Source organism: Mytilus galloprovincialis, chromosome 1 (genome assembly GCF_965363235.1).
Source record: "Mytilus galloprovincialis chromosome 1, xbMytGall1.hap1.1, whole genome shotgun sequence".
Lineage (NCBI taxonomy): Eukaryota > Metazoa > Mollusca > Bivalvia > Mytilida > Mytilidae > Mytilus > Mytilus galloprovincialis.
The window spans coordinates 110,840,714-110,857,156 of NC_134838.1; the positions used below are offsets into that span (position 1 = coordinate 110,840,714).

General features: G+C 29.6%; 1 protein-coding gene across 2 annotated transcripts in view; it reads left to right on the plus strand.

Annotated features, from left to right (window-relative positions):
* LOC143051289 (A disintegrin and metalloproteinase with thrombospondin motifs 9-like) overlaps positions 1–10,300 on the plus strand; it is a 115,967-nt gene extending 105,667 nt beyond the window's left edge. For both annotated transcript variants that reach the window (XM_076224243.1, XM_076224249.1), the window contains 10 exons: positions 622–792; positions 1,977–2,165; positions 3,549–3,684; positions 4,112–4,203; positions 4,552–4,646; positions 4,926–5,068; positions 5,779–5,873; positions 6,271–6,375; positions 6,777–6,877; positions 7,468–10,300. In XM_076224243.1, coding sequence (XP_076080358.1) covers positions 622–792; positions 1,977–2,165; positions 3,549–3,684; positions 4,112–4,203; positions 4,552–4,646; positions 4,926–5,068; positions 5,779–5,873; positions 6,271–6,375; positions 6,777–6,869 — 1,119 coding nt within the window. In that variant the 3' untranslated portion in view covers positions 6,870–6,877; positions 7,468–10,300. The remainder of the gene's footprint in view (positions 1–621; positions 793–1,976; positions 2,166–3,548; positions 3,685–4,111; positions 4,204–4,551; positions 4,647–4,925; positions 5,069–5,778; positions 5,874–6,270; positions 6,376–6,776; positions 6,878–7,467) is intronic.
* Positions 10,301–16,443: the final 6,143 nt, after the last annotated feature.

The following is a 16,443-nucleotide window of genomic DNA, read 5'->3' on the forward strand; positions in this document are numbered from 1 at the left end:
TCACAAGTAGAATTTATGACATAAATTACAATATTGTCCACAATTTTTCATAGATCAAAACACAACATCTTAGGTATAAGATTAAAAAGCATTATAATATAGGTATCTTTTAAAGCAATGTAAGCAAAGATTGTCACTAGGGAAAATTTTAAGAAAGATAGTTTATTGGTAACTAAACTATTAGACTAACAATGATTTTCATATATATTTATTAAGTTTATTCTTTTTTAAGCTACTATGAAATGGCTTAACCCATTTATATGATGTACTAAAAGTTGTATGTACTACTTAATGACCAGTATAAGTTTTTTTGTATGTATTTTTGGCTATTTTTTCTATAGAAAAAACAAAAACATATTCAATAAGATATCTATTTAATTAATTTGGAAAGACTGATTCTAACTTGAATTGACTTCTTCTCTTCAAATAAAAAGTTTATATATATATATATCATGTTTTTTTTCTTGTTTGTTCCGTCAGAATTTATAAAATTTCCCAGAATACTTATAGAATTACTAAAAAATGATTTTATTACAAATAGCCTAAGAAGCTGAAAATCTCCATTACTATGCATTACATTTATTACCATAACAAATTATATATTTTGGTATTTTTTTTCAGTGTTCTCAGACCTGTGGTTTTGGTATGAAAACCCGAAGAGTGAAATGTGTAAGACGTGATGGCTACCATGTTCCTGACAATCGATGTGATAGAGATAAAAAACCGAAAGTCAAGAGACGTTGTAGTGAATTTCCATGTCCTTATTTCTGGAACACCTCACCTTGGACTTCGGTAAGTACAATTTTTTATACAACTATTTCCATTTCAAAAGCGTTATACAGTAATGATTGTATTATATCCCTCTTCAGGAGTCCCTTCTCAGAATGTATTTAAAATTTTTAGAATCTGTGCTATATCTGCCTCTGCATATTTCTTTTTTTTTAACTAAATTATTTTTTTATTTTCCTTAGCATATCATAGATGTTGCATGGAGCAGGGATCATTTTTTTTTAGCTTTGTCCAAAGCATCTCTTGTTACACTAACGAATGACTTAAATTATGAAAAAAATCTCCCAAGTACCTGGCAAAGAGGAAAAGACTTTTTTGGGCATTTTATTCAGGAATGATTAGTGAATTTTTCTGTTAAAGTCCAGATCTATTCAACTTCATGTCATGTACATTGATGATCATTTAAGTCCTTTCAAAAACTAGGTCACTTTGACTGACATCTGATTCCTGCATAACTTAATATGTAATTGTGGGTACCTTTCAAAATAACATGAAATGATATCTTGTAATTTGACTTATTGCGTAATGATTTACATGTAGTTCCATATATAAAATTTGTCACCATGATGAATATTTGACCCAGTAGTGATTCCAGTTAGGGTCAAGTCAAAGTAATTAACCATGATTTTACAATCTGTAGTTGAAGACTTCCTATTTTGGTACCACATTACAATGAATCATATAACTTCAGTGATTATCTCCCCCTTCAAACAAAACACTCACAGGTATCTCATTAGTAAAAAACAAGTACAAATGTACCACAAATATTTTCTGATACCTTACTTTAAACATTGACATATTAAATTAATTATTAAAAATAATGTGAGATAGATTTAATTTGTTTTTAAACATTGATTTGAATCTGTATCTTAAAAAAGGGATTTCACTGAAAAAAGTTATCATATAACTTTCTGGTGTGAAAACAAGCATGAGTATCCCCAATATTTTTTTCATTTCTCTATATACACATAGATCTATAAGTTATTCAGTTACTTTGATTAGGCCCTATATATATACACATAGATCTATAAGTTATCCAATTACTTTGATTAAGCCTTATATTTACCAAGTGTCCAAGTACAGTCAGCCTAATATAAGTAAAAAGGGCAAGTGGATACGGTGTCATTTGTACAGGTACTACATGTATTTGATAGTTTAATTATATGTAATATTTTTTTTTCTTACAGTGTGATAAAACGTGTGATGAAGGTGCACAACAAAGACAGGTTGTTTGTCAAGCTGTGACCAAAGAAGGATGGATATTACCAGGAGAAGTACCATATGGCTGTCGAAAGGAGGAAGAGCCACCGAGAGTCCAAACATGTAACTTAGGCAATTGTGATGGTTATCGTTGGGTTGTAGGAGCATGGGGAAAGGTGAGTTCACATAGAACAGGTTTATCTAGAAACTCTTAACAGAAGCTTATATATGTAATACAAAATTACAATTAATTGCTTATGCAAGTTGTGGAACTAACATTTTTGAGGATAAGATGAGAAAAAAGGTTTAATTTTCAGATTGTTTATTTAAATGTATAACCTTTATAGGATAGCAAAACACATAGAAATTCCTTGTAGAAATGCTGAAAACCCAATCACTTTTTTGAATGCCATCTTTCAGAAGATTATTATTTTTGTTATAGAATTAATATTAGTCTATTAGCAACTTCATTGTAAGTATGAATAGAATATTTACAATGGAAGGGAGATAACTCAAGGTTGACTATAGTTTTAGTTTAGATATTAGTAGATATTAGATCAGCAGTTTAAAATAGTAATCATTGCCACCAGCCATTTTATTAACTTTTGATTTGTTAAACTTGTGTCATTAAATCTTATTAAAATGTGGTTTTTAAATGTTACATTTTTGGCACCTTTAGTTGTTAAGTCATTAAGAAATACAAAAAAAAGATCAAAGATTATTCGGCAGTTTAATGGTAATGATTACATTGTCTCAGTTAAATCAGCAATGTGCTGGATTTGCTAGTCTTTTTAGTGTTAATGGGCTTAATTATAAATAAGCTTAAGTGATAGGTTACTTAAAGGGTGAATTTAATTTTGTTCAGCCCATATTATATCAATATTTATAACGCACTGAACTTAACAGGATTGTTGTTTGTAAACATTATGTAGTTTCTAATGTGAAAATATTCTTAATTAATCGGCTTTATTTAAGAAATGACTGTAATATTTTTTCTGCCTATGAAGAAATAACATCAAAAATGTGGTGCACACTAAATAACCCGTGTAGCATGTTATTTCAAAGTGTGCACCACATTTTTTATGTTAGTTTGAATAGACAGAAAAAATATTACAGTCATTTCTTATAATTTAATTCTAAATTCCATTTTAAACTGGAGTAAGCCAATCAGAAGACATGTTACATCTAAAATTATTTTTTTTAGAATATCAATATTTGATATATCACCAATAACCACTGGGTTAACTGTTACAAGAAAATCTTTAAAAAAAAATGTCAATCTTTAATAATAAATTGGAATTGTCAACATAAATCAATCAGGTGCGGATCCAACCATTTTAAAAAGGGAGTTCCAATTCTCCAATAACCCCCTGGATCAGCCAATGTAAATAATAACTTATTTGAGATTGTAATTGATTATCAATAACACTTTTGATCCCAAAATATTTGTTGGTTTTCCATCATTTTTTTTATTCTATGAATATGTCGATGTTTACAACCTTTGTAAAAGAATTTAAGACAAATTATTAGAATGAAAGCATATAAATTGTTTATTGCAGTGTTCCTCACGCTGTGGATGGGGTAAAGAAATGAGATTAGTTATATGTGTTGATAAACAAGGAAGAAGAAGATCAAGAAAACGATGTCGTAGAGATCTTAAACCTGAATCGAGACAAGATTGTTACAGTGGGCCATGTATGTATAACTTATCTCAATAGAAAAGCAACCAATAAAAGCAAGTTAAATAACATTAAAATGTGCAGTTCTTTTCTGGAACATATGTAGATGCAAGTTTACATATAAACAAATATTGAATGTACAGAGATGCTAGCCCTTGTTATGTTGTTGGTAAAATGTTTTAATATTTTTCTTTTTTTTATAAATATATTGATAAGGAAGGTCTTGACTATTGGCTTTAATAATATTTATTTGAAACAAGAACTAAAATATTTAGGGTAGGGGAAATTAAAATATAAGGGACCAAGATAAGTATTAGGGGCCATCCAAGCAATATGAAACATGTATTTTCTTTACGTTTACATATGTTGGTTACTAAAGTACAATGTTTTAAATATTTTTAGGCAGACTTGTGTTTACAGTATGATGATTATAATATTTTCAGGTTATGCTAAGTCCTGTTTAGAGTTGAAAGATAAGACATCAATTAGACATGATGATATGTACAGTATATTGGTCAAAGGAAGAATTTTACAGGTAACACTTTCTGGATCTTTTATTCTATTTATAGAACAGCAGAAAAAAATTTCAATTTTGAGAAAAACTATATCAAATGAATCCTCTGTTTCATTTTGGTAACAAAATTTTTTTCAAACTGACATTTTATGAGAAAGCATTTGAAAAATTGAGTTAAGCATGTCAGTTCCATGCACAATGTTTACATTTATTTATGTTCCTTGTCCTGAGTTTGATTAGCTATTCTCATTCAGTTCATGAATCATATCTCCATAATGTAGTTTCTTAAAATTGGTAAAGCTGATGACTTATTAACTTGTGTGTCAGTCCTTTGGACAAAGAGGGATAACTCAGTTATTTATTTTGCAGGTGTTCTGTAAAAATATGAAAAGCAATAAACCTGAAGAATATATAACATTATCTGCTGGAGGTGGTGATAATTATGCTGAAATTTACGACATGAGGTAAGATTTTATTGGGTATTCAAAGTTGTTATGGTCAGCTGCTTTTATAATTATTCTATTTTACTAATTAAAATACAAATGTCTTCTTTTTTTTTGTTCTTATACATATTTCCTTTCAAAAATTGCATAGATTACTATCCTCTGTATATCTTGGTTTAGGGTAGTACACAGGCAGATGGGTGGGTGGGTAAGCAATGCATTTGGTGTATTTTTTTGTTTTGATGGACAAGTTGTCATAAGTTTGAAGGATGTAGCTCTAATTTCTTTTTAAATTTCCAGGTTGAAAAGAGCCAGGTCATGTCCAAATAATGGATCAAGAATAGAAAATGATAGTTCCAAATTTCGTATTTCACCTTACCGATTAGCAGGATATACATCGTACACTAAACTTCGCCTAGATCTCAAGACAATGATAGTCAACAGTAAGTACCAAATAAAATACATAGTGTGATATCATTTTAAAAATTATACATCGAGAAAATGTCAGAATAAATAAAGCTGGAGAGAAACATGTAATTTAGATACTCCGATGTAGAAATTGTCAATTGTTGAACAGATCTTTTTAAAGATGGCTGATTTTGTGACAATACTCTCTTTGAAGTTCATCTCATTTGCACTTTCAAAACAAATGTCAATTTAATACATTTTGCATCTTTTTTATGAGTAATGTTAGAATGAATTTATGGAGTGACTACGGAATAATTATGGTGGTTAGTTTAAAAATATCTTTTGCACAATGACATGGGGTTGATCAATAATGCTTTACCAATAAATTAACTTGACTCATACAATCATGATTTTCTCTTTTTTTTACTGCAGATACTTTATTTATATTTCATTTACTGTAAACCAACTAATTTTTGCAAGCAATTTAATTTCCGGATTTTCACCAGTATATAGATAACGCAAATATTAATTGTTGGAAAATTTATTGTGAATTTGAAAATCGTGAATTTAAATCTACATTAAGTGGGCTAGAAAGGGTTGAACACGAAATAAAGTATCTGCAAAAATAAGTTGGTTTACAGTATGTCAACTATATAACAATTGAAACATGTGTTAATAGACTGACTAGTTATCTGAAAGAGAAATTGAACTTTATATGATTGTTAATAAACATTGTGTATTGCAGCCACAGATACATCATTTGCCACATCCCATAGTGGAAAATACATTCCTTTTGCATCTGCTGGTGACTGTTACAGTGCCAAGAATCATTGCCCTCAGGTAAATATACATTCATTTAAGATCATCAATAGCTTTTTTGTTAATTTTAAATTTCAATTTTGCTAATCAATATTACTAAAAATAATACTGTATTTCAGTTCTCCATCAATAAATTTCAAAGTTCTTCTTCACTGAGATGAAATTTTGAAACAACATCTAGTTTCTTAAATAAACATAATCTACATTATAAAACCCCATAGACATTAATTTCATCTTTTTGTGATCTTTTGTTTCTGTGACACTTCAAAAGTACCATGGGATATAGAAGGGGAAAAATCAAAAAATAAATGAAATAAGAACAGCAATAAAATTCATTGTAGAGGAAATGGTTGAAGCATAATATTGTACATGTATTATTTCCATGTACATGTGTAACACCAAAGTCTTATCATTTCAGGGTAGATTCAGTATCAACTTATCTGGCACTGGTTTGCTAGTGTCTAAAAATACCACATGGAAGTCATATGGAAAACGTACCTCAAAATCTATACAAATACTCAATGTAAGTATAGGGCATTAGTATTGGAGCAGGGAATAAACATCAGAACTAGATTCAAAATTAGTTATCATATTTTAGCTTATTTAATCCACAATGGACTATACTCTAGGAAAAAACATAGAAATAATGATTAACCATTCTGTTTTGTGTCAGTGTTTCTTTTGCTTAATAACACACGAGTCCAAAACTGTAGATATCTAAAAACCAACGAAATGCTGATACTGGTTTGAAATTACTGACATTATACATAAAATGAAAATAGTCATAAATTATTTGATATAAAAGCAACATAATAAATTGAGTTGAATGTTATCAAACAAATAACAACCTATTATAATCATTTGTAAATGGATTATTTGAAATTGTCGAATGAGTATACTAAAAAAGAGGCATTACTTTTGTAGGATAGAGAAGTTGTACAAGGTGTTTGTGGTGGACATTGTGGTACATGCTCACCAGATGTAAGCTTTGGTCTTCAGTTAGATGTAAGACATTGATGATGGAGGTAAGAGGACTCTTTCAGTAATCCTGCTTCTGTATTATTATTTATCAATCAACAATTAAAAAAAAAAAAAAAAATAAAGTTGGAAAATTAGTTCACTTCAAATTTTAAAAAAGTTTGCTTTTTTGTCACCTAAGATAAAATTCTTCTTCAGTAAAATAAAAAGTAAGGAGCTTTTAATGTGAGTTAAGAGTGTTTTACAAACTTGCACAAGAATAAATTTTTCTTCATGTTTCTTGTGGATACTGGTATAGAAGTGTTTATTTGGTGTTTGTTCGAACCACACTCTAAAGGTGCACTCGACTCCAATCTTAATTGACTTGGACTGACAGTTTTCCTGCCAAAGGTCTTGGTTTTCTTGGGGCACTCTAGCTTTCTCCACCAATAGAAACTAACTGCCACGAAATAGCACAACAGTGTTGAAAGTGGCATTAAACACCAATCAATATATCAATTAAATTGAATTAATCCTTATGAAATTAAATGCAAGCAACTGTTGTCTAGTATTTCTGAAGGAATTATAACTTTATGATTTATAAAACAGTTAAGCATTTAAGTTAAAATTTTATTAAAACAATTCATTTATATTTCAGGATTTTAGAAGATGATACACATTCAGCAATACTCATGGAAGAATTCTCACTCCACATCGTGTACATATCTCATTTCTCATGTATATATTTCCATTCTAATATTTATATAACAGTATCACTGCTATAAACTTTTTCCGTCCAAAGGAAGAAATCTCAGAAAACCAGTCTGATACTTGGTGTACAAATACTTAGTTATCAATGGAATGGGTTGGCAGTGCAAACAGTCCTCAAATGTTATTAGACTTTGTGGAGTTTTTGTCAAGGTAATTGAATTTATCTTCAGGATATATCTTGAGAATGAAAATACATTGACAAGAAAGTTGCAGTAGAAACTGTTCTAATTTATAGAGCAGTAAAAGGACTTAAAATTGAAAAAAAGTGCAATTTTGTACATTGCTGTCTTTCAAAGGATATTTGTTTGAGGAACAAAGACGTTACTATTTATAGAAGCAGTGTAATGATGAAATCCACAGATATTGAAATGGTGCTATATAACAAACATTGATATTATTTAAATTTTGTAATTAAAATGTCTTTTATATTTATTATAAATTTGTTTTGAGTCTGTATTTTATTTTGTATATTTTTATGGCCCATTTTTGTAACTTTTTCATTTTTCATCTTGTTTGTATTTCACCAGAAAAAAGTATGCAATTATTCAAAAAGTTTTGACGAAGCATTATTAGTAGACATCAGTTTTATCAAAAATATATCTGTTGGTGTTTTTGTTAAGACCACTCATCTGAAATTTGTTTTAGCCATAAGGTTTATAATATACGTTTAAATTTCAAATGAAATAGAAAAATGTTAGTTTTTTTCTATTGTTAGAGACAGAGCAGCCATTTTTAAAAATTTCATACAAAAAAACCTTGATATAATATTTGAACATATGTCTTTCTACATGTGGTGCAATATATATAAAGAACCAAATTGACAACCCCATATAAATGTCTAAGTCAAAAGTAACCGGTAACTGCACCAAATACTCATAATTTTGTTGTTGGAATATTTTTTTGTTTTTCCCAGTTTTGTTATTGGTTAGTGTTCATTCCATTCATTTAGAAGACAAGTTATGTATTTATAGAAAGTTGTATATATATTTTTTTGTTGATACAAAAATGGTTATGTTTTAGAATATTCATTGAAGAGTTCATTAAGGTTTGATCAAAGAAATAAGTCTGTGGTCCTGAAATAAGGTTTATAATTGACAGTTAATTTTACCTAAGTCAATTTTCAAAATGGTGATTGTTTATTTTTCAGTATAACTTGACAATCAATACATAATTAGTGTATTTGATCACAAGCTTTAATGTAGAAATCAGGTACTTCAGACGGCAATTTTTGAAAACGATTTTTAGATTGTGAATAACTTTATATGATTACCAAATTTTGATTGATCAGTGTTTCCGCCATCAGATGTAAACAGATATTTCATAGGAACTTTTACAAAGATTTTCCATTATTTATTCCAGCAAAATGTAGTAGCTTTCATTTCAAGCTACTGATGTTTAAACAACATATCAGGAATTGATAATTCTAGACAACTCCTGAATCCAAGAAGGCTTGCTTAAAGTTTTAACTTCATCAGTTCACCATGAAACACTTTTTGATAGCTATCAATAATGATGACGATAAAAACACTGAAGTTCCTTTAATATATCAGTAATAACTTGGTATATTTCGTGGGACTGTTTTCTAACCTCATACATATATTATCTTCTAAATAGTAGTCTTTAATTATCCTCATTGTAATCTTTTAAACTCTTATTAAAAAATTGAAAAACAGGTGCTTCCAATTACTATCTTTTAAACTACTAAGAATTATTTGACCCCGTGCAAGAAAGTTGCAAAGCTTATAATGCTATTGTCTTGTTAGACTATAAGTACTTTTTTTGCCTGGATAATTTCTTTATACATTTTGGATCCTCTTCAAATTTGATTAAAGTATACATGAGGTGGACCTCACCTGGATAGCCCTAAACTTTTTTTAGTAGGTCAACTCTTCATTGATGTGGGGGATGGGGTTGATATGAGCTTGCTCACTAAGGTTCTATTTAATTTAAATTATTTTAGTTATTAATTTTAAAGTTGTGTGATATACTTAATTATTTATTGTTTTGTAAATATGATGTAAATAGTTGTAGTAAATTATGTAAATATGTATAATTTTTTATAGGTTTAAGCATAATATTCTAAAATTTCTGCAAATGTCAGGCAATTGCTTGCTGTTGTCACTTTTCTACAAGTAAAGTTAATGCTATTTGTATTTTGTTGTTCAGCTGAGAGCTGAGCTGAGAGCTATTTCAGAAAATCCGTTCTGAGATTCGTGATCATATATTTTTAGAATTAAAAGTCACATATAGTATAATTCTAATTACGCTATTATGACTATATTATGATATTATTACCCATACAAATATAGTTTCATTTTTCTTAAACATGTTTTGAAGTGTTAAGTTATGTTAGAAAAAAAGGAATATTTGTTTTCCATAGATGTACATAAACAACATTTTATTAACGGTGATATTTTTGTGTTGTAATCTGTTCATGTGTGTGTAAATTAAGTCCCTTTATTTATACTAGTACATGTAACTGTAACACTGCCAATGAAAATGAAGCTATATTCAGCATTATATAAGAATAGATTTAATATGGAAAAAGTACCATTAAACAAAATTCCAGAAAGGCTTATTAAAAGTATTTGCTCTGACTGGTTAATTTCATATAAAATAGTTTGAAAATAAACCTAAATATCAAAATACAGATTAAGAATATATAAAAAAATTATTTTTCTTCTAAAACTCGGTTTTGAATTAAAGATATATTAGAGGTTTAAATAAAATATATATAAATATATATTTGTTCCCTATAGTCTGTATGATTGATAATTGTAAAAAAAACCACAAACGATCTGGTGGCTATCATGCACAGATGATCTGGTGGATATCATGCACAGATGATCTGGTGGATATCACGCACAGATGATCTGGTGGATATCACGCACAGATGATCTGGTGGATATCATGAACAGATGATATGGTGGCTATCATGCACAGATGATCTGGTGGCTATCATGCACAGATGATCTGGTGGCTATCATGCACAGATGATCTGGTGGATATCAGGCATGAATGATCTGTTAAATGTCACACATGAATGATCTTTTGAATGTCAGGTTTTACAAGCATCATAATTTGAATATGCAACTTCACTTTGTTTTACATAGACAGCAAATTTAGATTTATGTAATATTTAGATATTTTCCATCCATGAATATGATAATAGTGAACGGATGAATATAAGTGGAATAATTGAATATAGAAGAATGGAAATTACTAGCACCAAAATGATATTAAAATTTTCTCGTATCACTTTTATGAAAATGTTGTATTTGCATTTTCAAAGTGAGAAAGTTGAAGCATTTATATTGTTTGTTTTAAAGTTGGCCAGTATTTGTAAGCATAAATCAAAATGGAGACAAATTAATGAATCTCGTATTTGTTTACCTCAATGTTGTATAGAAATTGTTTTACATAAAAGTATGTATTTGTTTAAGTTGCAGTTTCCCCATTATTTAGGAGCACAATTGTATGCATTGTTTTTGTAAAAGTTACATTTGAATGTCATGAATTTTATTATTTTTAACATAACATCTTAAAATGGAATAATATTGTAATGGATATGAAGACTGTATAGGTTGAATCCAATTTGAAGTGTCCCTATAGTGTTGAATAAATCATTAATTTAAAATTAATTTAAAATAAAAAAAAGGTCAGGTCTTGGAGGAAATACATTCATCATTCAGAATATCTGCAGTTAATAAAACCCACCATTTAGTATCATCTACCTCGTCAGATAGAATAAATACTCCTGAAAACAGTTATTATTTTGCTGAATTGATAATAGCAAAAATAAATGCCATTTAAGAGTTTACTTTACAATATTCAGTTTTTATATGATGTAATGTGTCTAATTTGTAGCAGCCTTGTGTTTTTAATGTATTTATATTTTTTTTTATAACACCAAATATAAAGAATGCAAGAATGTATTATGATTGAGCTTATATAAGAGTTGATACATTTTCAATGGGTTCAACGGTCTTAAACTTTTCAAAAAATAAACTACTCTTTGTTAGAACTGATACTGTAAAATAGTTTATTTTTTTCTCCCATTCTGATCTTCTATAGAGAACAAATTTATGCAAGGGGATATTTTAATGAATTTATCTTATTCATAAAATTAGCCTAAATATACACCTTATGAAAATTTCTAACTTTACAGTTACAGTTCAAGAGGGGCATGTTTTGATGTTAAATCAAACATTTTAACAACTTTTTGTTACAAAATTACAAACATTTATAACTAGAAATACTTCTCAAATAATGGTATGAATGAATTGTGTGAGAATATTGATCTCAAGTTTATGAATGAGTGAAAGTAATTATTTCTAGTCATGTGTGAAGATAAGTGTGTATAACATGTACAGTGATTATTATTCTAAATTTGATTTTTATTAGATATTTAATAAAGCATTTTATCGAACATTTTTTTATTGTTTATTTAATTGGGTCAAAAGGGAGATCAAACCAAAGACTTAAAAATTGGTGTTTGCCTGTTCTCTGCTTAACAAGAGCATAGACTGCTTGACTCAAGATAGAATAATGTTTCTGTGTAGAGTGACATGTCTTCTTCTAGACTGTTACCTTGAGAATAGACCCTTATACATCTGGCTCTGTGTGTCTAGTACAAAACGGGGTTCATATTCATATTCCAATTACCGGTACATGTTCTTGTGCGGAATATGCATTGGATTTGCTATGAATCTTAAACAGTCATCCATCACCACCATCAAAAGCCCCAAACATCATTGCCATTACATCTCAAGAAAACAGCCATGATGAGTGAATAACATGTGATACATATAGTAGTGTACCAAAACACTTGTCATGGGAACTAAAGACAAATCAGAACATGAACAAAGAGACTATTAATGTGGCTCTTCATCTCAAAGTCACTGTGTAAGGCTTTCAACAACTTGGAGTCAACTAACTCCAGTTTCAAGGCTTATGCATCTAAAAGCAACTAAGAGAAAATATCATAAAACAATATAACTAAACAGAGGGATACCAAATGTGTCAAGAGAGTTGTCATTCCCTGTTCTGCATGACTCATCCCTAGTATGAGAAATAGACTCATTAACACATAAGACAAGTAAAACAATATCCATAGTAAATAGGACTCAATCTGTAAATTGTCAGATCAGACTTTTCTGAAAACAAAAAAGTTGTTGAGGCCAGCCTGCAAAATTTAATTCCATAAAACTCATTTAAAAAATTTAGGTAACCTAGTATTACAAAGTGCAAAGAGGTTATTTATTATTGGAGATCACTTTGTATTACCTTTAATTCATATGGTAAAACCTTTGAAGATACGGTTAGAAAGATCATTCTTAAAGAAATATCAATCAGACAGTTTTCATTTGACCTCAATCTCATTTCATGGATCAGTGGAACATGGTTAAGTTTTCGTGGTAAAGTCCATATCTCAGATACTATAAACATTAGGTCTATTATATTTGGTGTATATAATAATGCAAGGTAAAATTCAGAATGGAAATTGGGAATGTGTCAAAGAGACAACAACCCGACCTTAGAACAGACAACAGCAGAAGGTCACAAATAGGTCTCCAATGCATCGAGAAACATGTGGACATGTCAAACTGGCAAGTTTCATCTGACCTTGATCTCATTTTAATGGTTCAGTGGTCAAAATTCAGTTTTGTGTTTTTGTTACACTTCAGGCATTTAATAGCCTATATTTGGTGTATGAAAATATTTTATCATGTAATTGTCAGTCTTGCATGTTTTATTTGACCTTGACCTCATTTTACTGTTCATTGCTCAATCTTAAGTTTTATTTTTTTCTATAAGCAATTTGTTGTATGGAATGATTGTAAAGATTAAATGTCTGTCTGGAAATAATCATTTGACCATGACCTCATTTTCATGGTTCATTGGTCAATCTAGTTTTCCTTGCTAAGTCTGTTTCTTTATAGATACTATATGCAATAGGTCAATCACATTTGATTGTAAGGTGCACATGTTTGTCTGACAGGGTTCATCTAACCATGGCCTCATTTTCTTGGTTTATTGATCAATATTAAGTTTTCCTGGTTAAGTTTGTTTCTTAGATACTTTTTGCAATAGGTCACCTATATTTAAAGCATATTAGGAGTGTGGAATTACGACCAATGAACCATGAAAATGAGGTCAGATGAATCCTGACAGACAGGCATGTGCACCTTCCTTAAACCAAACTAGAAATACATATACACATTACAATCATTCCTTAAATATAGTTGACCTACTGAACATCGCGATATATCGAAAAAAACAAACTAAACCAGGAAAACTTAATATTGAAAAATGAACCATTAAAATGAGGTCAAGGTCAGACAGACATGTACACCTTACAATTGTTAGGTATACCTGTATTTCTAGTTTGGTTTATCTGACCTTGTCGATCTCATTTTTTTTGGATTATGTTAAGTTTATGTGATAGTTGTAATAAATCTTTATATTTAGGGATACCAACATAAAATCAATGGTTAGCTAAAAGGGCAAGACATTTCAGCGTGTGCAATCTTGTTTTTAATTCCTAACATATAAGAATAAACTAAGAATTGATTTATTTACTTATAGATGTGTGCATACTCGACTTCAATCAGTACATAGAACGTGCTAGATCAAGGATAACCATTTACAGGAACAGTGCAATAATATTAGATTAATGCTATCAAAGTCGAATCTACCATTAGCCATGCGTAAAAGACATTTTCATTGTAAGGCAGCAACCATTTGATTTTCTGGGGGGGGGCTATGGTTTTTTTTTCTGTACAAACTTTTTTTTTTCGCCTGTGGCGAAAAACAATCTATTTTTTTCGCTACAAGTTGAAAACAATTTTTTTCTTTCAATTTTAGCATTACATATAGTGGCAGCTGAGGGTGTAACAAACAATTTTTTTTTTTCAGAATTCAAAACAAATTATTTTTTTCTCCAAAAACTGGAAACAAACTTTTTTTTCCAAAAAAAACCATAGCCCCCCCCCCCCCCCCCCCCCCCAGAAAATCAAATGGTTGCTGCCTAATGAGACTATAAACCAAATAAACTTAACCTGCACAGAGATTAAAACATTTCTAACTATGAAATTTAAAGGTGACGATATACCAAATGATAGGAACTCATTCTGATGTTTTACCCATAAGATATCTCAGAAAATCACCTTTAATATCACAAAAAAAATGTATCATAAAAAATAAAAAAATAACCACTTAATTAACCAACAACTACCTTCAAATTATTCTACAAATCATAGATATCTAAAGAACCTGTATCGCTCACCTTGGTCTATTACATATTTAACAAAAGAAACTCTCCAACATTTTGAACGAAAATAGAATTCTTGAAAGACAAAAATCACCGTTTTATTGATATTGAGTTGCTACTCATTTAATCTGTTTAGTTTCTCTCTATTTTCTTCAGTTTCTGTTTAAAACACAACAGAGGGCAAACAAATAATAAAAATTGTAATTAAAGGACGATCACTTCAATAAGGAGTCATCAGACATTTTTTTTCAATTTTTCAATTATAAATTTTGTCTCACAGATCATTTTTGCTTATGTAAGATTCTTTCTATCTAAATCTTATTTTTAACTTATTAGGCAAAAACGCAAAAAATGGTAAACTCACGCAATAGCCTTCAAAGGGCAATAACTCTAAGCTAGAGTCGACTGACGATTTTGACCATTATATTCAAATTATTTGTAGCACTGTCTTATTGATCATTTTCGCAATTTAATGTTTATCTGTATTTATAATAGCTTTCAAGATAATATGCAGAAATGTAGTCTAGAGAACAAAGGTGGTAAAATTTGTCATGTAAGGGCATTAACTCTTATACAAGTCATCTGACACTTTAGACGTATACTAACAATTGGTAGGGATAAACATTCTAAGCATGTTTGCCCCTGTCAGATTTTCTCTATTCATATAAACAATTTTCAAAATATCAGACAAAATTGCATTCTACTTCCTATTCACTATTTCTGGCCTTGTCAGCCATATATATTGGTTGGCAGGCAAAGTCTTTAGACACATTTTCTTAAAACAAGATACCCCAATGTTTAATGTGGCCGAGTTTGGTTAAATTTATTAGTCCAGCAGTTTCAGAGAAGAAAATTTTTGTAAAAGTTATTAGTCGATGACCGATGATGGACGCTAGGTGATGAAAAACAAGAGTCACATCCTTTGATTGTATGCCTAACCTGGTGAGAGAGAAACAGTACACCATCAGTTAGCTAATGTTTACCTTCATTTGCTCACTCTTCAGTTACTCTTTTTGTGCTGCAAATAATGTTTGCAATAAATATATTAAACCTGGCTCCTTTTTTATTTAAGAGCCAATTTTAACTTTAAAAGCTTTTCTTACAGGGACAATAACACCAAAACAGGTGTAAAAAATATCAGAGTAGACAGATCATATTAGGACGATAATTTTTGCAGCTGTCAAAATTAAACAGCAAAAAAAAAAAAAAAAATGAAACGTTCACCTAATATGTCCCAGTCAATGGGATAATTTAGGTCGTCAATCAATGGCCACAGCCACACTGTTTTGAATATGATTCTAGTGTTATAGTAGTCTCAGCTTAAATCTAACTGTTGTGGCAGATTTTTTTTACTTATTTTAAAAATTATTTCCTTAAAAAAAACCTTTACAAATAGCGGTAGAAAATATCCTGTTCTTTATTATACAGTTAATATTTTAACAATATTTTGGTTAAAACAGAAATATTATACAATTACTGTCTTTTGATGAGGTAAATATGCGGTTTTATTGACTTTTGAAAAAATGATATTCACTGAGGCCGACGGCCTCAGTGAATATCATTTTTTCAAAAGTCAACAAAACCCCATAT